The sequence below is a fragment of the Salmo salar genome, chromosome 01, assembly GCF_965601325.2.
Source record: "Salmo salar chromosome 01, fSalSal1, whole genome shotgun sequence".
NCBI lineage: Eukaryota > Metazoa > Chordata > Actinopteri > Salmoniformes > Salmonidae > Salmo > Salmo salar.
Genome location: NC_138291.1, coordinates 172,282,059 through 172,305,000, shown reverse-complemented (window position 1 = coordinate 172,305,000; position 22,942 = coordinate 172,282,059). Strand labels below are relative to the sequence as shown.

The window sequence follows — 22,942 nt, the reverse complement described above, 5'->3', positions numbered from 1 at the left end:
CTTCTCCCCCCTCCAGGTTGGCACGGAGTGCACTGCTCCATTAACTGCCCCAGTGGCACATGGGGGCTGGGGTGTAACCTCACCTGTATGTGTGGCAACGGGGGCGCCTGCAACGCCCTCAACGGACAGTGCACATGTGCCCCCGGCTGGAGGGGCGAGAGGTGTGACCTCCACTGCCAGGTAAGTGATGTTGTCCCCCCCACCCACCCCTGTCGCACAGTGATGACATCATTATAGATTATAACACTCTTATTATCTTCCTATAATATTATGATGAATGTGTAAAACGTAATAGGCATATATATATATTATTATCTCAACTTAATTTCAGTTGAGAAAAAGGTGGTGAAAGCTTTGATATGATCAAACCACAGTACACTCTTCCTAGATGCATTGCGTACAATGCTGGCTTTGATAGGGATCTGTGAACTACAATATGCACAGTTAGATATACATCACACCAGTGCTTAATTTGAGCTTGATCCTGCCGGAACAGAATCTGGCACCTCTTTGTTTTGGACTGTTTTGTTCTAGAACCTATTTGGATCCTGTACCTCTCGTGGCATTTAAAATAATGTACTTTTTTTTACGTACAAATTATAATTAAAGCGATCTAAGTTCATTTGAGTGTCGTTAATTCTCCTGTCCCCACAAAAAAAACGTTATGGGAAATAGTAGATTTTCAGCCCGGGCCTAATATTCTAAGAGTTCGGGTTTGGCCGTACCGGGTTTATGGTTTGCGTAACATTGTACCTAACGCTTGGCCGTGGCTGTGTGAGAAGCATGCCAGTATCTCTCACATAACTAGAATTAGATGAACTTTCTATGATCTCTCTCTCTCTCTGCTGATAGACATGAGCCTGCAACTACATTTACATTTACATTTAAGTCATTTAGCAGACGCTCTTATCCAGAGCGACTTACAAATTGGTGCATTCACCTTATAATATCCAGTGGAACAACCACTTTACAATAGTGCATCTAAATCTTTTAGGGGGGGGTTAGAAGGATTACTTTATCCTATCCCAGGTATTCCTTAAAGAGGTGGGGTTTCAGGTGTCTCCGGAAGGTGGTGATTGACGCCGCTGTCCTGGCGTCGTGAGGGAGCTTGTTCCACCATTGGGGTGCCAGAGCAGCGAACAGTTTTGACTGGGCTGAGCGGGAACTGTGCTTCCTCAGAGGTAGGGAGGCGAGCAGGCCAGAGGTGGATGAACGCAGTGCCCTTGTTTGGGTGTAGGGCCTGATCAGAGCCTGAAGGTACGGAGGTGCCGTTCCCCTCACAGCTCCGTAGGCAAGCACCATGGTCTTGTAGCGGATGCGAGCTTCGACTGGAAGCCAGTGGAGAGAGCGGAGGAGCGGGGTGACATGAGAGAACTTGGGAAGGTTGAACACCAGACGGGCTGCGGCGTTCTGGATGAGTTGTAGGGGTTTAATGGCACAGGCAGGGAGCCCAGCCAACAACGAGTTGCAGTAATCCAGACGGGAGATGACAAGTGCCTGGATTAGGACCTGCGCCGCTTCCTGTGTGAGGCAGGGTCGTACTCTGCGAATGTTGTAGAGCATGAACCTACAGGATCGGGTCACCGCCTTGATGTTAGTGGAGAACAACAGGGTGTTGTCCAGGGTCACGCCGAGGCTCTTAGCACTCTGGGAGGAGGACACAAGGGAGTTGTCAACCGTGATGGCGAGATCATGGAACGGGCAGTCCTTCCCCGGGAGGAAGAGCAGCTCCGTCTTGCCGAGGTTCAGCTTGAGGTGGTGATCCGTCATCCACACTGATATGTCTGCCAGACATGCAGAGATGCGATTCGCCACCTGGTTGTCAGAAGGGGGAAAGGAGAAGATTAATTGTGTGTCATCTGCATAGCAATGATATGAGAGACCATGTGAGGATATGACAGAGCCAAGTGACTTGGTGTATAGCGAGAATAGGAGTGGGCCTAGAACAGAGCCCTGGGGGACACCAGTGGTGAGAGCACGTGGTGCGGAGACAGATTCTCGCCACGCTACCTGGTAGGAGCGACCTGTCAGGTAGGACGCAATCCAAGCGTGGGCCGCGCCGGAGATGCCCAGCTCGGAGAGGGTGGAGAGGAGGATCTGATGGTTCACGGTATCAAAGGCAGCAGATAGGTCTAGAAGGATGAGAGCAGAGGAGAGAGAGTTAGCTTTAGCAGTGCGGAGAGCCTCCGTGACACAGAGAAGAGCAGTCTCAGTTGAATGACCAGTCTTGAAACCTGACTGATTAGGATCAAGAAGGTCATTCTGAGAGAGATAGCAAGAGAGCTGGCCAAGGACGGCACGTTCAAGAGTTTTGGAGAGAAAGGAAAGAAGGGATACTGGTCTGTAGTTGTTGACATCGGAGGGATCGAGTGTAGGTTTTTTCAGAAGGGGTGCAACTCTCGCTCTCTTGAAGACGGAAGGGACGTAGCCAGCGGTCAAGGATGAGTTGATGCAACTCTCATCTCTCCAGCGTTGCACTTTATCCTTTATTTACTTATAGAAGCATAGCAGCACGAAGGGTTCTGAAGGAACTGCAGCACCCCTGATAAATTGAAATACATTTGCCAAAGTTATTGAAATACTGCTATCTGTTGATGAAATCATTCAGAATAGCCAATTACACCATGAGAATGCCTATAATGTAGCCACAGATCAATAGCTTATTTTTTTAAATAGCCTAACTGTGGATTGTAGCCCAATAACAAGCAATAGCCAACAGTCGGGAACTCGCAGCAAATCTGTCAGTGAAAAAACATAATGCAGACAAAACAGCCCTTTCTCAATATTTCAAATACAATCGAGGGAAAACACAGGTTGGAAAGCAAATGGCTCCTTCTGAAAGCGAATATTATGCTGACTGATCAACTTCCAAATATTGTTTTACTAAAGAGAGAGAGAGAGACAAAGAGAGACAGAGAGAGGGGCTTTTGCCACAAAGCATCGGCCATCACCAGCGAGTGAGCTGCGCATTATTGGGTCAGTCAGTGAAACTGGAAAGCATTTTTAACTCCCTCCTCATATTGTAGCCTACAATATGTGTCTCCACACACCTAGGGATAGGCTATTGATGGATTCAAGACAAGGTCATTTTCACTGATCTTAGATTCTCAGTTTGTCAGTGTCAAAGTAGCCTGTCATTTCGATCATTTGTGCTGTATAAAAAAAAGATTCTGCCAAAGTCTCCAGTCATGTAAAATGACATAGAATTGAATGAAATGTGTTTAGAAAAGGACACATTTTTCCCAGACCCTAGGCTACTAAAAATGTTCCCCAAGTGTGCAACTTCTTCAAGTGCCTCTACTGTACTGCTCTATGTCACTACGCAAATAACATGAAATGTATTATAAAGGTGATTTTTTTCCAGTACCTCAGAACTCCCCAGGTCACTCCCCTCTTGCGCTAACTTTTTGTTTCCGACATCTCCCGATTTACAAATGAACAACTGATTTACAAATGAACAACTGCGTCACACTGAATCTGACCTCCATAGAAGTTGAGCAGCATTCTTACAGCCAATTTGCATGTGAGAAACTTGGAAACTCGCAAATGTGAAACTTGTGAAAGTGTGTTTCGTGGCCAATTGCTCCCTTGAAGAAACTGCAGCTCTAGCACTTGCGGTGGAGTCTTGAGCAGTCACATGCTATGCTAAGCGCTAGTCCTTTGATCCACAGCTTTCCGTAATGATTTAGCAAATCCACCCTCTTCCAAGAGCTACTCACCATTCAGGAAGTCAGGAGTTGGTGGATTAAGACTCGTTTCCCAATAGCTTGGCGTCGAGAAGCTCCAAATCTAGAGGATTTGTTCATATATCTGCATACAAAGCCATATACAGTATGCATGTCAGTTTAATGGTAGTTTCAAACAAGGTGGTGATGATGGAGGAGGTCAAATTACGATTTAAATCAGATACAGTGAAATGTGGAATGAATCAAACATAACAAATATTTCACTCAGATGTTTAATGTTAGTGTCCCTTAATAGAACGCATCACAAGTACTCAGTACTCAGTGTGAAATACCATACAGTATAATTCATATCGGCAGTTTTGTCTTCCGAGGTCCATAGTTTCAGGAGTTTTCCAGGGCACTGGTTTAATCTGGCGAGGATGAAAACAGTCTTTATTGAACACACATGAAATAAGCTCACCAAATCATAGGAGTACTCCTGGGTGAGCTGGTGTTTGCTTAAACCTATTCCAACACCAGTTATTTTCTGCATCATTTTCAATCCCCTATATTTTCTCTTAAATATATATATTATTTATACAGTACAAATCAAAAGTTTGGACACACCTACTCATTCAAGGGTTTTTCTTTATTTTTACTATTTTCTACATTGTAGAATAATAGTGAAGACATCAAAACTATGAAATAACACATATGGAATCATGTAGTAACCAAAAAAAGTGTTAAACAAATCAAAATATATTTAAGATTTTAGATTCTTCAAAGTATCCACCCTTTGCCTTGATGACAGCTTTGCACACTCTTGGCATTCTCTCAACCAGCTTCATGAGGTAGTCACCTGGAATGCATTTAAATTAACAGGTGCACCTTGTTAAAAGTTCATTTGTAGAGTACAGTGTGGTATACAGAAGATAGCCTTATTTGGTAAAAGACCAAGTCCACATTATGGCAAGAACAGCTCAAATAAGCAAAGAGAAATGATAGTCCATCATTATTTTAAGACATGAAGGTCAGTGAATCTGGAACATTTCAAGAACTTTGAAAGTTTCTTCAAGTGCAGTCGCAAAAAAACATCAAGCGCAATAAAGAAAAACACTTGAATGAGGAAGTGTGTCCAAACTTTTGACTTACACTGTATATAACATTCTATTGGTTGGGCCTCCCGAGTGGCACAGTGGTCTAAAGCCCTGCATCGCAGTGCTAGCTGTGCCACTAGAGAACCTGGTTCGAGTCCAGGCTCTGTCGCAGCCGGCCATGACCGTGGTGCACAATTGGCCCAGCATTGTCTGGGTTAGGGGAGGGTTTGGCCAGCAGGGATGTTTCTGTCCCATTGCGCGCTAGCGACTCCGGCTGGCTTCCGGGTTAAGTGGGTGTTGTGTCAAGAAGCAGTGCGGCTTGAAATAATATATAACATTGGTTGCAAGAATTATTGTATAAAACATTTAATTGAAAAACTCAAACTTTTCAATCCAGCGTTGTTTTGAACATCAGTTCATAAACCATGTGCCATGGAATCATCGAAAATCTCTTCCTAACTATTTTACAATCTAAGTTTTTTGGTCCTTAAATGAAACTGGCATACTTTTTTATTTATCACAATTTTCTTTAGCCAATTCTGGTCTTTAATGCAGACAAGTTCCTTACTTTCTCCCCTTTCCACTTGCCTCTTCCATTATTGCGGTAATGCTCAGAATAGTTGGTATTTTTGAGTAGAGCAGACATTTCAAGATATTTTTGTTACCTGCATGTGTGACATAACACCACCTGTCCTATTTATGATATCATTTACAAAGATTATACCTTTTTTAAACATTTGTCCAAAAATATATATTTTTATCAATTAGTATATTTGAGTTTAACCATAATATTTGTTCTGTCTTTTCTGGTGGATTAAACTGAAATTGCAACCAACTTTCTATGGCTTGTTTTAAAAATAGCGATATTTTGGAGATTATTTAATTTTCAAATAACTGAAAGTTTAAGGTTGTAATCTGAATAAAGGGGAAAAGGTCATTCTTGAACAAGGATGTGTCAGCGTGTGTAAAAGAGGCGAAGTCAGGTGCAGGAGAGTAGCGTGATGTAAACAGGCGCACTTTATTAAAGTTCCAAAACGAGAGCACAACATAAATCAAATGCGCTCAAAAACACGGAACATAACAAAAGTAAAGCGTGTAAAAAGACACCACAGCAACATGAAACAATTACACACAAAACATGATGGGAAACAGAGGGTTAAATACAAGTAGCTTAATTGGGGAAATGAAAACCAGGAGTGTATGGAAACAAGACAAGACAAATGGATATATGAAAAATGGAGCGGCGATGGCTAGAAAGCCGGTGACGTCGATCGCCGAACGCCGCCCGAACAAGGAGGGGAGCCGACTTCGGCGGAAGTCGTGACAGGTTGAGACATTCTTACTAATCTGCTAGAGAACCAGTTCGAATTTAAGTATAGCTTTTGTATGACTGAAGCCTTTAGTGAGAGGTCTAATGCTTTAATATTTAATCATTTCTGCCCTCAGAATTCATATTCATTATATAAATAGGCCCGTTTAATTTTGTCTGGCTTGCCATTCCAAATAAAATTGAATATTCTTTGCTCATATAATTGAAAAAAACAAGTCGCTGGGTGTAGGCAAGGCCATCAGCAAATAGATAAACTGGGATATGACTAAAGAGTGATTTTCCACAAATAGACAGGTATTTTCCTTTTCATGGTAGCAAGATTTTTTCTATTTTTGCCAACTTTCTATTAAAATGTATTGTAGTGAGATAATTTCTTTCTTTCGGGATAGGAATACCAAGTATGCCCACTTCAACGTGAAGACCAACACAGTAATGTAAAAGTTGTATTTTTTAGTAATCCAATAAGTAAAATAGTGCACTTATCATAATTTGGTTGTAGTCCAGAGAGGTTAGAAAACGTATCTAGATCCTCTATGAGGCTGTGGAGGGATCCAAATTGTAGATTTAAAAGAAAATATTAATCATCAGCGTACAATGACACCTTTATTTTTAAGCCCTGGATTTCTAGCCCCTCTATATTATTGTTGGATCTTATTTTAATAGCTAATGTTTTAGTAGCTAACGTAATGGCGGTAATAAATAGATATGCCGATAGTGTTGATTGAAATTAATGAAAAGACATCAGACTGCAAACCAAAAACTTGCATAGGCAAAGGACCTGAAGGACCAGACTGGGACTGAGACTGGGACTAGGACTGGGAAAGGCTGCCTAATGTACATGCACAACGTTTACCAAATATACTGTGTGTTGACTATGCAGATTCTGTCAAAACATCAGTCTAGGGCCTCCCGAGTGGCGCAGTGGTCTAAGGCTGTGTCACTAGAGGTCCTGGTTCGAGTCCAGGCTCGGTCGCAGCCGGCCGCAACCGGGAGACCCATTGGGTGGCGCACAATTGACCCAGCGTCATCTTGATTAGGGGAGGGTTTGGCCGGTAGGGATGTTCTTGTACGATCGTGCTCTAGCGACTCCTGTGGTGGGCCGGGCGCAATGCACGCTGACATGGTTGCCAGGTGTACGGTGTTTCCTCCAACACATTGGTGTGGCTGGCTTCCGAGTTAAGCAGGCATTGTGTCAAGAAGCAATGCAGCTTGACTGGGTTGTGTTTCGGAGGACGCACGGCTCTCAACCTTCGCCTCTCCCTAGTCTGTACGGGAGTTGCAGTGATGGGACAAGACTAACTATCAATTGAATACCACAAAATTGGGGAGAAAAAGGGGTAAAAAAAATGTAAAAATAAAAAAATAAACATCAGTCTAAACGGCATCTTTTGGGTTTTCTACAGGATGGCACCTATGGCATGGACTGTAGGGAGCGCTGTGACTGTAGCCATGCCGACGGGTGCCACCCCTCCACGGGGTACTGTCGCTGCCTGGCTGGATGGACAGGTGAGTCTGGAGCCCTAACCTGTAGAACCCGCTAGAATCCCTTTCCTTACAAGATTATCCATCCGTCCATTCATCCTATCCACCCATCCACCCACCCATCCATCCAATCCAAATTCAAAATTGTTGGGAATATTTATTGACTTTGCCTCAAATTTAAACCACTGTTAAAAGTAGTTGAAAGACTATACCACCTGCCTCTGTGCCTCTGGATGATTTGACCTGTAAGCATGGCACAAAAACTGTATATCACCAGTAAGTCTCCTCTCTTTCCCTCTCTTCTCCCGTGTTTTGCTTAGGTCCATACCTACACAGCATACTGATGTCAGACCTTTAAAAACTGACGCATTTCTTCCAAGCTACTTAGCCGGACATTTATCGCCAGCATTCCGCCATCGCCTAGCAACGCGCACACAGCCCCTCAATGAGCCCTTTGTCCCCCAGCCTGGGCACCGCACTCCATCACACTGTTGCCTATCACCCCCAGAGCATCAAAACATCCCAGAGAGAGAGGGAGAGAAAGTGAGGGGTGGGATGGAGGAAAAGGGGAGAGAATCAAAACAACCCAGAGAGAAAGAGATAGAGAGAGAAAAGGGAGAAAGAGAGGCAGGGAGAGAGGGAGAGAGAAAGTGAGGGGGAGAAAGTTAGAGAGAGAAAGAGGGAGAAAACAGAGGGAGATGAGAAAAGAGGGGTAAGGGAAACATAGAGGGGGAGAAAGCCTTTGACACAGAGAGGGAAGGGTAAGAGGAAAAGAGTGAAAAGAGAGAGATGTGAGGGAGACGAAGAGAGAGGTGGCAAAAAGACGGAGAGAGGAAGAGAGAGGTGGCAGAGTGAGAAAATACAGAGTGAGTCAGGGAAGAGGAAGGAGGGGGAGAACTCCCTGGTTCTCAGATACGGTTCAATTTCCAACAGAAGAAAACAATTTTTTTGTCACAGCTTGTCCTGCCAACTCCAAGTTAATATCTCTCTCATATTACATGCGTTTACACTTAAAAGTTTGAGAACTGTCTCTTTTTTCATAAACATGCTCAACATGCTTTGCCCATGCCTTTGTTGAAGTGATTCAGGGGGAAGACAATGTAATTGGGAAACTCTATAGTGTCCAATCTCCCCATTGAAGTATTCTCTCTATCCACCAAGGGGCACAGTGCCCAGACAGTCTAGTGTGCTGCTCTTGTATGGCCTTTATTGTCATAGTCTGAAACCAATCCCCTTGGACAATAACAAAGAGCCATATCGCTTGTCTCACCTTTCCATTTCTTGTTCTCAGGGGGAAAAGTTAACTTAGTGTCATTCCTAAGTCCTAGAGATAAAAATCTTGGTGTGTTTTCTTTGCTGCTTTAAAATGGCTTCCTTGATAGAGACAGAGAATGTGAGAAGCATTGTAATGCAGGTTAAAACCACTTGCGGACAAATTGCTGGCAAATTGAATCATATTACTCATTTGGCACAGGGCTGCTTGTGTGTCACCATCCAAAATTGAAAGTAATGTAGACCATCAAAAGAGTTTGAAGTTTGATAGGGTACAAAGATGTCATGTTTTGTTGACAGGCTTAATGTTAATAAACCATTAGAGCAATTCACTTGTAGATGTTGTTTGGGAAATTGAATGACTGAGGTCTACTACATGTATGTGACCAAAACATTACACTTTCATTTCTATTTGCAAGTACAGTGCACAGTGTGTGGGAGTCCCTTCAACCTTTCTACTTCTGTTTTTGCTAAGCCTACGATTTAACGTTACTTCATGTGTGCTACCTCTGTTTACTAAAAAACTATGAGACGTTACCAAGACTGGGCCTTATTATAGCCTACAACTAATGCCCAGAGTATTTCCTTGTCGGGGCACTTGGTTAGGAAATACTGAGGGCCCTAGTCCAATCAAATAGCCACATTTGGTAAATGTAATACATCACAAATGGAAAGATGCTGCATTGGAAAGCCTAGTAGTATTGTGTTTGTGTGTGGAGCTGTGCCAGTAAGATGGTATTGACAGAAATCATTCCCGTATGATGCATTTTATATCATATGATGCAAAATTCATCATACGGGGATGATTTGTGTATTTTGAAAGTTATATGTCTTGAAAACTTGATTGCTGAGAAGCAAAACAATTTGGGACTATGCCAACAATGGACTAATGAAACAAATGCCAAAAGATAGTTATTGGGTGAAGAGGCTGCCGTCTGGTATTAAACCCTGCAACAATCTGGAAATCAATCCCTGTAATTAGCAGATTTACAATACCAAGCCTTCTTCAGCTGGGTCGTATTCATTAGGCACTTAACGGAAGAAAAGGTACTGAAATCGTTTTAGTTTTCTATTGAAAAATGTTTCGCTACGGTGTGATTGTGTGAATGAATAGAACCTTGGGCTATAGTGTAGAGTTAGTTAACCCTCACCCTTGTATGCTATGTGTTGTCCAACTGATACTGATGCTACCATTGTCAACTCAAATCAAATCACATTTTATTTGTCACATGCGTTGTAAACAGCAGGTGTAGACTAACAGTGAAATGCTTACTTAAGGCCCTTTTAAGTTTTTTATTATCGAATATACAATATATTTACAGCCCTTCCCAACAATGCAGAAAAAAACATTTTTAATTCCATCGAAAAAAAAATTAAGACAAGGAATAAATACAAAATGAGTAACAATAACTTGGCTATATACACAGGGTACCAGTACCGAGTCGATGTTCAGTTACAAGGTAATTGAGATAGATATGCACATATAGGTAGGGGTAAAGTTACTAGGCAACAGAATAGAAATAAACAGTAAGATAAGAGACCAGTGACTCATCAACAATGAGTAAAGTCCCACTTGCAGTTAAAGACTGGGTTAATGCTAGAAACATGAGCTTTGCTTATGTGGTGGGTCACAGGCAAAGCCTAAAAGATCTCAGTCTCTCTCTTCCTATTACTGTCTCCTATCTCTTCCCATCTCCATCTCCTCTTTCTTCCTTCCATCTCCTCTTTCTTCGTATCTCCACTCTCTTCCTATTGCTGTGTCTACGTTTTCTTTTGCAAGAACAATATTGTTCATTTAGAAGATTAAAAGAAGAAGATACATGAATTTGACCAAGATAACACCATGTTTTAATGATACCAATCATGAGAAACAGCAATAGGATATACAGTGTCACAGTGTGGAAAAAATGTTAAGGTTACAAATGCTATAATTTGGACATGAAATGTGTGAAGAAAAAAAAAAGGTTGTGGAAGACCTTAAGTACCCATTTCCCTCCCCATACAGCTGACCATCCCATCCCAACACCCCTCTCCAGCTCCCATCCACCAGGAAGATAGTGAGGCCCCTCCTAGTTGTCACACCCGTCCCTACTACCAGCCACCCATCCTCCATCTGCCCGTACTTAGACCATCCATGAGTTGAACAGCCCTCCCTCCTTCCATATATTTTTTGATGGCCTTACAATTTCTTAACAACACCTAAGTCAGACCCAAATTCTTATAGTATATAAAGGCTTTATATATGTTCTCTATGGGCCTGATTCAGAGTTGAGATAAACGCACGCAACTTGGACTTTCCCACAAACTTGGACTTTGGACTTTCCCGCAACTTGGACTTTCCCGCAGCCTGCTGTGACATAGCCTGGAATCAAACCCAGATTTTTAGCGACGCCTCTAGCACTGCGATGCATTGCCTTGACGTCAATGGGAGACAGACCTGTGTGGACTTGTTTGCGTGAGCCCTACGTTGTTTGTGTTCCCAGGTATCCACTGTGACAGTGTGTGTGTTCCCAGATATCCACTGTGAAAGTGTGTGTGTTCCGAGGTATCCACTGTGAAAGTGTGTTCCCAGGTATCCACTGTGACAGTGTATGTGCCGAGGGCCGCTGGGGGCCAAACTGTTCCCTCCCTTGCAACTGTAAGAACGGGGCCTCCTGTTCTCCTGATGAGGGCACCTGTGAGTGTGCGCCTGGGTTTCGGGGAACCACCTGCCAGCGCAGTGAGTATCTCATATATGACCAATTATTGTGTTAATGGCTCATATTGTATGTGATTGTGTTGTATTTATATAGAACATATATGCAAAAAACAATTCACACATGGCTATATTACACACTTGTACAGTCTGAAATAGGACAAATATAAGCCAAATTATTAGTATTATTATAATAAACATATAGTACCAGTCTGAAGTTTGGACACACCTACTCCTTCCAGGGTTTTTCTTTATTTGTACTATTTTCTACATTGTAGAATAATAGTGAAGACATCAAAACTATGAAATAACACATATGGAATCATGTAGTAACCAAAAAAAGCGTTAAATGAATCAAAATATATTTTAGATTCTTCAAAGTAGCCACCCTTTGCCTTGATGGCAACTTTGCAACCAGCTTAATGAGGTAGTCACCTGAAATGCATTCCAATTAACAGGTGTGCCTTGTTAAAAGTTAATTTGTGGAGTACAGGGTGGTATACAGAAGATAGCCCTATTTGTTAAAAGATCAAGTCCATATTATGGCAAGAACAGCTCAAATAAGCAAAGGAAATGACAGTCCATCATTACTTTAAGACATGAAGGTCAGTCAATCTGGACAATTTCAAGAACTTTGAAAGTTTCTTCAAGTGCAGTTGCAAAAACCATCAAGCGCTATGATGAAACTGGTTCTCATGAGGACCGCCACAGGAACGGAAGACCCAGAGTTACCTTTGCTGCAGAGGATAAGTTCATTAGAGTTAACTGCAACTCAGATTGCAGGCAAATAAATGCTTCACAGAGTTCAAGTAACATCCACATCTTCTCAACATTAACTGTTGAGAGGAGACTGGGTGAATCAGGCCTTCGTGGTCGAATTGCTTCGAAGAAACCACTACTAAAGGACACCATTAAGAAGAAAGAGACTTGCTTGGTCCAAGAAACGGGTGGAAATCTGGCCTTTGATCTGATGAGTCCAAATTTGAGATTTTTGGTTCCAACCGCCGTGTCTGTGAGACGCAGTGTAGGTGAACGTATGATCTCCACATGTTTGGTTCCCAACGTGAAGTATGGAGGTGGTGTGATAGTGTGGAGGTGCTTTACTGGTGACACTGTCTGGGATTTATTCAGAATGCAAGGCACACTTAACCAGCATGGCTACCACAGCATTCTGCAGCGATACTCCATCCCATCTGGTTTGTGCTTAGTGGGACTATAATTTGTTTTCCAACAGGACATTGACCCAAAACACACCTACAGGCTGTGTAAGGGCTATTTGACGAAGGAGAGTGAGCATCAGATGACCTGGCCTCCACATTCACCCAACCTCAACCCAATTGAGATGGTTTGGGATGAGTTGGACCGTAGAATGAAGGAAAAGCAGCCAACAAGTGCTCAGCATATGTGGGAACTCCTTCAAGACTGTTGGAAAAGCATTCCAGGTGAAGCTGGTTGAGAGAATGCCAAGAGTGTGCAAAGCTGTCATCAAGGCAAAGGGTGGCTACTTTGAACAATCTAAAATATATTTTGATTTGTATTGGTTACTACATTTAGCAATTTTGGTTACTACATGATTCCATGTGTTATTTCATAGTTTTGATGTCTTAACTATTATTCTGTAATGTAGAAAATAGTAAAAAATTAAGAAAAACCCTTGAATGAGTAGGTGTGTCCAAACTTTTGACTGGTACTGTATATACACTGAGTGTACAAAACATTAGGAAAACATTGCTCTTTCCATGACATAAACTGACCAGGTGAATCCAGGTGAAAGCTATGATCCCTTTTTGATGTCACCTGTTAAATCCACTTCAATCAGTGTAGATGAAGGGGAGGAGACAGGTTAAAGAAGGATTTTTACGCCATGAGACATGGATTGTGTATGTGTTCCATTCAGAGGATGAATGGGCAAGACAAACAATATAAGTGCCTTTGAACAGGGTATGGTAATAGGTGCCAGGCACACCAGTTTGAGTGTGTCAAGACCTGCAGCGCTGCTGGGTTTTTCACGCTCAACAGTTTCCCGTGTGTATCAAGAATGGTCCACCAACCGAAGGACATTCAGCCAACTTGACACAACTGTGAGAAGCATTGGAGTCAGCATGGGCCAGCATCCCTGTGGAACGCTTCGACACCTTGTAGAGTCCATGCCCCGATGAATTGAGGCTCTTCTGAGGGCAAAAGGAGGTGCAACTCAATATTAGGAAGGTGTTCCTAATGTTTTGTACACTCAGTGTAAATACAGCACATATAAATATGTTCCCAAAATGTCCAGGTTTTCCAGAAATCCCGGTTGGTGGATTCCTGGAGTTCCTGCTTATTCTACCATATTCTGGTAATCTTCCAACCAGGATTTCTGGAAAACCTGGGAATTTTGTGAAGTTACTGGAATTTTGCAACCCGATAGAGGGTTAACTCGCCCTGTCCACCTGGCACCCAGCTTGGTGATATGCAGCAACCATTTTGTACTAGAAATGTCCTAAATCCTTCCATTGACATCAATGCGTGATTCATACTACAGTTACATACAGTATAATATCTCAAGTCAGTATGTGTCTCACTCTTAAGTCTGACTCATTATTCTCAACCTGTCCTTCCAGTCTGTTCACCAGGCTACTTTGGCCACCGCTGCAGCCAGGCCTGTCCCCAGTGTGTCCACAGCATTGGACCTTGCCACCATGTCTCTGGCCAGTGTGACTGCCTCCCAGGGTTCAAGGGAGCCCTCTGCAACGAAGGTGAGTGATACCCAGTATGACACTCAAACATAACCTTGTATGACACCTTTTTCAGTACAGGCTATACCGTGTCCGAGTGCTTTATCCAAGTAATTTCCATAAATGTGTTTTTTTTATAAATTATTTCCTTCATAAGGCTACTTACCTGATAGACTGGGATAATTAATGTGCATTATAGTGATACAGTGGTCATGTGGCAGTAGATATGAAAACATTGCCTCGAGTTATTCATGAATGTGATATGGCGTAACTCTCCGCTATGAAAAATACCATTGACTCTTCTTTGGCCAGTAAGGGTTGTTGACTCACATGTTGATTTAAAGGTTGTGTCTCACACTCTCTTGCCCTTTTCCCCCAGTGTGCCCCAGTGGTAGGTTTGGGAAGAATTGTGCGTGGGGGTGCACCTGTACCAACAACGGCACCTGTAACCCCATCGACGGCTCGTGCCAGTGTTACCCCGGCTGGATTGGAAGCGACTGTTCACAACGTGAGAACTCTCAAATTACTTTTCACACTATTGTGCCATTCTGAACCAAACTATGCTGGTTCACGTTTCCCCACAATGTCCTTTTAGCATTGTTGAAGAAACTATACAGGATGTGTAACCATCCACCACAGCTCGTTACAGCTTGGTTTGGCTTGGTTTCGGCACAGAAATGTCTTGTAAAAAGCCTGTGTGACCATGTCTATCTGCATCCCCAGAATGGTAGAGTTCATCTTATTTAATTAGGTAAATTCAGCAAATTAGTTGAAATTCAATTTTGGAGAGATATCCTATTGTTTTCTTAGATTTAATATGGATCTAACATTAACTTGTTTCTTTTGTGGGTTAGGTTTGTTTCTTAGGATTGGTAGAATATGTCAGAATATGTTGAACATACTGTATATCCTATCCTTAGAATCTGGATAACATTCCATGCTAAAGAACATTTCCTAATCCAGTATTTCCCTGCTCTGTTCTACCAAGTCATGTCAGAAGTCCTGCAAGTCATAATCTTCTATAACAGAAAATGAATAAATTTAGCAAAACAACTCAAATTACAAAACCATTAGATTAATTACACCAAAAACACTTTTAACACTTCCATTTTGTATACATTTACCATCTCTGCTAATCTACTTGACAAGCCTCTCACCAGCTCCACTAAACTCCCTAGTTCCATTAATGCCCATTAAGACAGACCACAGGTGCTACTTACTGCGACCCCTGACTCTGAACGTGTTTTTAGTGAGACACTCTCCACATTAGATTTACCTGTCTCTGACACCATTATCTAAGGCGCTGACATTCGCTAGCCCCTCGGCCTGGCTCACATTACTGCCAAGTGAGGAGACCTCCGTGACCCCTTTTGACCTCTCATGACCCCCTAACTCATCACAGTCTTAAAGGACCCTGGGATACCCTGCATGGGCTGCCTCATCATCACAGACGTGGGGCGACATGCTTCGCATTCTGAGTGTCAAGTAGTATTGACGCCGACCACTTGTGTAGCCCGATAACTTTCGCCCAGCATAATGTTACATCATGGACTTTCCAGGACGAATTCCTGGGAAGACATTCTGAGAGAGAACATTTTCTGTTTATAATAGGGCACTATTGGGTGTAGTAGTGTGTCTGACAGTCTGGGGATTGATGTACTATGGCTCCCTCTGGTGTTGGTTCATGATACATGGATTTTCAGCCCATAGAAATACTTCTGTGGTTCATTCCTAGTCCTTACCCTATGAGCACAAGACGTTGAAAATACGTCTTTTTGGTTGAGACTTTTCAATACCTAGGGTCCGCTGGTTTTCTATTCGTCCTGGTTCTTCGTTGCTCATTGGCTCAAATATTGTCATTGGTTAGCAAGATAGTTCACACACCTTGCTGCTTTCAATCCCCACTCTGTATAGTGTGTGCTGTAAACATCTTTTAGTGTACTGTGACATCGCCCCCAGGCTATTGGCTGGGGGACTGCTGACGTGTATGATATGATATATTTGAGGCTATAGCCACTAGCCAGGAGGCTATTGTTGTGTCGTTCTCTCCTACTGTGGTTGTTGTCCTTGTCTTTCAGCCTGTCCCCCTGGTCAGTGTCTCTCATACTGTGGTTGTTGTCCTTGTCTTTCAGCCTGTCCCCCTGGTCAGTGGGGGCCCAACTGTATCCATACGTGTAACTGTCACAACGGGGCCTACTGCAGTGCCTATGACGGGGAGTGCAAGTGTACCCCGGGCTGGACGGGCCTCTACTGTACACAACGTGAGTCACACACACACAAGCACACACCCCATCTAGCACTGCCCACCTCATCATGACACAGTGTCATAAAACTTTGTATTTAGATCCTGTGTAAAAATATATTTCATAACAGGCTGTATGTGACCACACTTCAATCAAATGCTGACCTAAGACTGATAGTATATCAATCCATGACAGGCTGTCCATTGGGCTTCTATGGTAAGGACTGTTCCCAGACCTGCCAGTGTAAGAACGGAGCCGACTGTGACCACATCTCTGGCCATTGTACCTGCCGGACCGGCTTCATGGGACGCCACTGTGAGCAAAGTGAGTTTACCCCACAGGATTATGTGTCATCAGAATAACTACAGAACACAGGGTATACATGATAGGAATGAGAGCTGGGATAAAAATCATGTTATTGAAATATTCTCATAATGTAAATAGTTGTCTCTTTATGTTACAATTATTCTCCTAAATTAACTGGCATTGTAGTGATTTTGACTCTAACTCAGAGAAGCATGACAAGTTCTCCTGTACAGTGTTGTACATCAGTAATGCATGGTTAAAGAATAAGTGAGTAACTTTGATTGTAATATGCTTGTCGATTACCTTGCTTGCTCCCAGAATGCCCCCCTGGTTCCTATGGTTACGGCTGTCGTCAGGTTTGCGACTGTCTGAACAACTCCACCTGTGACCACATGACGGGTACTTGCTACTGCAACCCCGGCTGGAAGGGGGTGAGGTGTGACCAAGGTGAAGACCGTTACATATTAGAACAAACCTGGCATTGATAAGATGGTTTTGAATCCTACTGCTGACACCAATGTGGCGTTTATTTGGTGGTGCAAGGTTTCAAGGCGTGATTCAAACCTGGCACCTTTAGGATCAGACTCAGACACGTAACGGCTGCTCAAAGAACAATATCAATATACTGGCCCAATACCAAACTGATCCTTAGCCCCTACCACTAGGCCCTTGTTAGTGTCCCCTTGCAAATCTGTAAAAGTAAGATAAGTAGCATTAAGGCACCTGCACTCTAACAATAGCTACTGAGGGGATGAATAAAGTTGAGTTAGTTGAATTGAATATGTCCTAGACCTAACTTAATCCTTCTTCCACTTCATAGCCGGGGTGGTGATCGTGGGAAACCCCAACAGCCTGACTAGCGCTGCAGTGCCCGTGGACTCCTACCAGATCGGCGTCATTGCGGGAATCATCATCCTGGTGTTGTTGGTGCTCTTCCTTCTCCTCCTCTTCATTGTGTACAGGAAGAAGCAGAAGGGCAAGGAGACCACCATGCCCGCTGTCACCTACACACCCACCATCCGCGTCGCCGCCGACTACGCCATCACCGGTAAGCATAGGCACCATTGCCTTAGTGATTTGGCGGTACTATAGCCTCATCTTTTATCTATATTTTTAATTCAGTTGCACATACTTTTATCCTGTGGTCAAATTATATCACTATGACAGTGCTGAGAAAATATTTTTTGTCCCTGCTCGGTTCAGGAAATACATTTAAAATAGCCCTTTTTTAAATTCCTACTGCAGTTGCAACAGAAATGAATAGCCACTGCCCCTTACTAGCATTTATTCTAATGTGGCTATACTTGTGATGAAAGGGTTTTTAGTTCTGACTTAAGTATGCAGTCTATCTCTGTCTTTCAGATGCATCGCACCCACAAACAAGTCAGACACCCGGACATCCCAACAGACATCCCAACAGCAACTACTTCTCTAACCCCAGTTACCACACTCTGACCCAGTGCACTAGTCCCCCACATGTCAACAACCTACCCTATGGAAAGGTGAGACCCCTTTTTAATGGACTTGTGATAGCTTAGCTTGATGGTATATTTGCCATTTAACTGTGTACTGAGTTTGCCAATTCCCTTAGTACACCATTTACAAACCCTCCCTATTGAACTACATTTTCATGACGGGTGAAAAGCGCTAGGTAAAATATAATCGATTTTTTTATTTCATGGAATCATAGAGATGATACAGTTGTTTTTTTCAACGTTAAAACCTTTTACTGCAGTGGGCTGAATCAGGGCCACACAGTCTTGGTAGCTTAAACAAATCTACTTTGAAACAAAAGTATAAACTTCACACACATGGTTATGGGCTTAAGAAAAGAAAACACCTGTGCCGTGTCAGATATAGAGTTGAAATATATTCCATTTTGAGTTTGCATCCCAATATTACACTTTATATACATCACAGAAGACTGAAATATAACAAAACTGTTTGACAAAGAAACACTGTATTTTCTTTTTTTTTTTAAGTATATTTATTAATTATGAAATTATGAAAAATATTAATAACATTCCACCCATGAGGCCAAAGAGGTCACTTTTGGTCATTGACTACAGGAAAGGGCGACATAAGATACAGTACTACTGCACAAGACAGGCATTTCACTGTACTTCATATAAAAAAACTGCACAGCACGTGACAATAAAGATCTTGAAACTTGCATGCTGATACTTATGGTACTGTATATATGGAGGTACTGTACTTTGTCTAATAGCATTTTTCCAAAACAAAAGCATACAGCTAACAATAATTATCATTAATTCCATATAATGTGTTAAAAGCCTGGATCATTACCATAACCACGGTGTTCTGGGATGTATTTAAGGCTAAGAACAACCAGTTGTTTGTGAACCTGAAGAACGTGGACCAGAGGAAGAGGCTTCCCATAGCGGACCACACTGGAACCCTGCCTGCCGACTGGAAACAGGGGGGCTGCTTTAACGAGCTGGGTGAGATCACACACACCAGGACACTACACACACACACACACACACACACACACACACACACACACACAAACATATTGCACACTTGTTTTAAAGTGAGTGGTTTTAATGCTGTATGTATCATTATAATGTACTTATATATTTCTCATATCATTCTTTATTGTACCAGGAGCTTATGGAGTGGACCGAAGATACATGGGGAAATCCATGAGAGGTAGGCTCTTATTACTGTATATCATATCATATACTGTATATAATAAAACACAGGTTGGTCAGTTTGAATTTGAATTCCATATCTGACTTTTTCTCTGTCACTCAGACCTGGTGAAGGGAACGCCCTATCACGCCAGCTCCTGCTCCCTCAACAGCTCAGAGAATCCCTACGCCACCATCAAGGACCCACCCCTCCTGATGCCCAAAGTAGAGTGCGGCTACGTTGAGATGAAGTCACCCGCACGGCGAGACTCGCCCTATGCTGAAATCAACAACACCAGCCCCACCAATAAGAACGTCTACGAAGTCGGTGAGGAACAGTAGGATTTTTGTTTCTCTTATTTTTAGCCTATACCTATCCATTATGACCATTGAAGGTCCTGTCTGGTAAAAAAAAATGTGGGAGGGGGTGATACTGTTAGACAAACTCAGATTAAATGAGTATTCCCAAAGTTTGAAAATAATAGTGTCATTGCTATGTTGCTAACAGTATCTGAAAATGCTTGTATTTCAAGAGCCCACTGTCAACGCCATCCACTCACCTGGGAACAGCAACGGTCACGGCCCCTTTGGCCAGGACCCGTACGACCTACCAAAAAACAGCCACATCCCCTGTCACTATGATCTCCTGCCCACGCGGGACAGCCCCCCGTCACCCCACAAGGAACTAGACAGCGAATGAGCTACCAGAGAATCCCGCCACTAGGAGTTGGACAAGCGAATGTGCTTCCAGAGACTCAACAAGGACCCCACCCCCTCTACCCATGGCTCAGCCAATGAATGCTCCTCATTTGCTGGCATACTGTATGCTCATTCGCTGCACCATTGTTTTCTTGCATTTGTTTTTTTATTATCACTATAATCATTCTTAATCACGTTTTTTTTCAGAGAGAGGAACTCTTATGTTGCCTCAAGTGTCACATTCACAATTTTCTTTATCAATTTAGACATGACTGTTATTTGTGAAAAGTTTGGTATTTTGAGGTGCTTGAGTAATATCGATATACAGCTTTTTACAGGTTTTCCTATATGAAGTGTTCAGTAAATCATTTCAATCACTGGGGACTCATCACCTGCCTTTTAAAATCTATAGTATACAAAACAAACCTCAATTTATTATTGTAACACTGAAAGTGAATTTTAACAGTATTAGGAATCCGCTAATTAACCAGTTACCAGTATTTTAGACCGTTTTTTCCGTAATTTTTTTCCCCCCTTTGTTTTTTGTTATTAGTACTGTACGATTGAGCATTGTTGTTTGTTTGTTAGACAATGTAACTGTTATTGTTGTTGACAAATCTTAATCTTTTTTTAGTCTGACATCAATACTAAAGTAACCAAAGGTTTAAGTGCCATAGTAAGTCATAGTAAAACTTTTCTTTTAAGTTCCTTTTGCTCTTTTAGTGGTGGATTATGAGCAAATAGTTGAATTGTGGCAAGCATTCAATCGCACAGTTTGAGGTCTGTTAAAGGTCTGTTACTATAAGCAGTTAGAGTTTTGTGTCAGTTACTGTTGTGAGAACAAGTTCAAATGTATTGCCATAATACTTCATAAGAATTACATAAAGCCTGTTATAACCTCCTGGAAGGTCATACAACTGACTGCAGAACACCGTAACATTCCATGTCACCATTATGTCAATTCAATTGTGAAAAAGAGTGGGGTTTTATTCCTGGTTATGAGGGCATGTTGAAGGAGGACCACTAAAATATCTCCAGATTATTAAATATCTCCAATATTAGATAATTAGATAAACTATGAGTTCATTGGCAATTACCTGTGAAATTGTGTTTTGACTTTTAATAAAATTTAGAACAGGAAAACTATTAATATGATGTACTCTGTTGTTAAAGTATGTAATAGTAATGGAACTTTTATGCAGTGCAATTAAAAGGGCTCAGTATCATTTAAAGAAAGAAATAATAAATAATTTGTAGTAATAATGCATAAGCTGGACTTTTGCATCGCAATGACATGAAAGACCTGATCAAAAAACAATATAATGAGACAAATTCAAGATTCACATGAAATACTGTATAGGCCTACATTTCCATAAATACTGTATAGGCCTACATTTCCATAAATACTGTCTAGGCCTACATTTCCATAAAAACTGTCTAGGCCTACATTTCCATAAATACTGTATAGGCCTACATTTCCATAAATACTGTATAGGCCTACATTTCCATAAATACTGTATAGGCCTACATTTCCATAAAAACTGTCTAGGCCTACATTTCCATAAAAACTGTATAGGCCTACATTTCCATAAAAACTGTCTAGGCCTACATTTCCATAAAAACTGTATAGGCCTACATTTCCATAAAAACTGTCTAGGCCTACATTTCCATAAAAACTGTATAGGCCTACATTTCCATAAAAACTGTCTAGGCCTACATTTCCATAAAAACTGTATAGGCCTACATTTCCATAAATACTGTATAGGCCTACATTTCCATTAAAACTGTATAGGCCTACATTTCCATAAATACTGGATTTGTTCAACATTAGATTTAGAACTCTGTGTATTCTGCATGTCTTTTCACGCATTATGAATGGCCTAAAAGACATCCACAAGTCTTAAACTATTCTGAGCCAGATATGAAATGTATTTGTACAAAAATGATGTATATAGCTGTAATCACTTGAAAACGAGAAGTGATGTTTGGTGTTGATGTAAAAAAAATAAATCAACAACACACCATGCCTTCCTTTTTGTATGTTATTAATATATCACACCCTGTGCTCTGTTCTTCGAGGTCCAATCAGAATAGCATAAATATGAAACTGTAGATAAGACTAGATTTCACTCAATTATTTTCATTACAAAGAATTCCATAATAATTAAATCCCTGTTCTCTTACAAATGGCAAGGTTCACAAGGAAGCAAGATGACAGTTTGACAGTGGCTTGACATTGGTTTCTTGAAGGCTGACAACACTATTCACTCAAACAATATATTGTTTTATAGCATTAATTGTTTATAATGCGTTATAAATAACATGTCACTAAAAAACAATACAATTCAGGAATAGTGTTATTGAAAATGTAGGCTATTGATATTTTTCAGACAAATTGGACCCATGTAAATCTAAATGTATATACACATATTTTTGCTTGTTTCTTTTCAATCACCCTATTCTACTTAGACTTTTTCAAAAAGTTTCACACATTTTTCCTCCCCAAAGAAATCTCATGACAATGATTTCATTTTAATACCACTTGTTACACATGCTCAATAATGCATTTTGTCTCTTTTTTGTTTTTTAATAGGTTACATGTACTGTATTTGCAAATGCTTTTCAATAAAATGACAAAAATGTGACCTGCGTTCATGGCACATAAATTAATGATGCATAAGCTAACAAAAAAAGTGAGAAGTGATGAAGATGGCATCACCTGGGGACACAGGACGCAATTACAGAGTTTCTAACCCAATACTGTACTGTCTTTGACACAACGTTT

At 41.7% G+C, this 22,942-nt stretch overlaps 1 protein-coding gene across 2 annotated transcripts in view; it reads left to right on the top strand.

The window, feature by feature from the left end:
* The window catches only part of megf10 (multiple EGF-like-domains 10), a 116,864-nt gene extending 94,062 nt beyond the window's left edge, over nucleotides 1-22,802 (top strand). Inside the window, exons 12-25 of one of the 2 annotated variants that reach the window (XM_045693502.2) lie at nucleotides 17-180; nucleotides 7,496-7,598; nucleotides 11,419-11,565; nucleotides 14,142-14,276; nucleotides 14,635-14,763; nucleotides 16,388-16,516; nucleotides 16,694-16,822; nucleotides 17,123-17,251; nucleotides 17,625-17,852; nucleotides 18,167-18,306; nucleotides 19,143-19,266; nucleotides 19,433-19,477; nucleotides 19,583-19,786; nucleotides 19,992-22,802. In XM_045693502.2, the coding sequence (XP_045549458.1) occupies nucleotides 17-180; nucleotides 7,496-7,598; nucleotides 11,419-11,565; nucleotides 14,142-14,276; nucleotides 14,635-14,763; nucleotides 16,388-16,516; nucleotides 16,694-16,822; nucleotides 17,123-17,251; nucleotides 17,625-17,852; nucleotides 18,167-18,306; nucleotides 19,143-19,266; nucleotides 19,433-19,477; nucleotides 19,583-19,786; nucleotides 19,992-20,158 (1,973 nt within the window). In that variant the 3' untranslated portion in view covers nucleotides 20,159-22,802. Of the gene's footprint in view, nucleotides 1-16; nucleotides 181-7,495; nucleotides 7,599-7,894; nucleotides 9,273-11,418; nucleotides 11,566-14,141; nucleotides 14,277-14,634; nucleotides 14,764-16,387; nucleotides 16,517-16,693; nucleotides 16,823-17,122; nucleotides 17,252-17,624; nucleotides 17,853-18,166; nucleotides 18,307-19,142; nucleotides 19,267-19,432; nucleotides 19,478-19,582; nucleotides 19,787-19,991 lie in introns of those variants that run through there. The other variant, XM_014143939.3, reaches the window with a different exon arrangement.
* The last annotated feature ends 140 nt before the right edge of the window (nucleotides 22,803-22,942 follow it).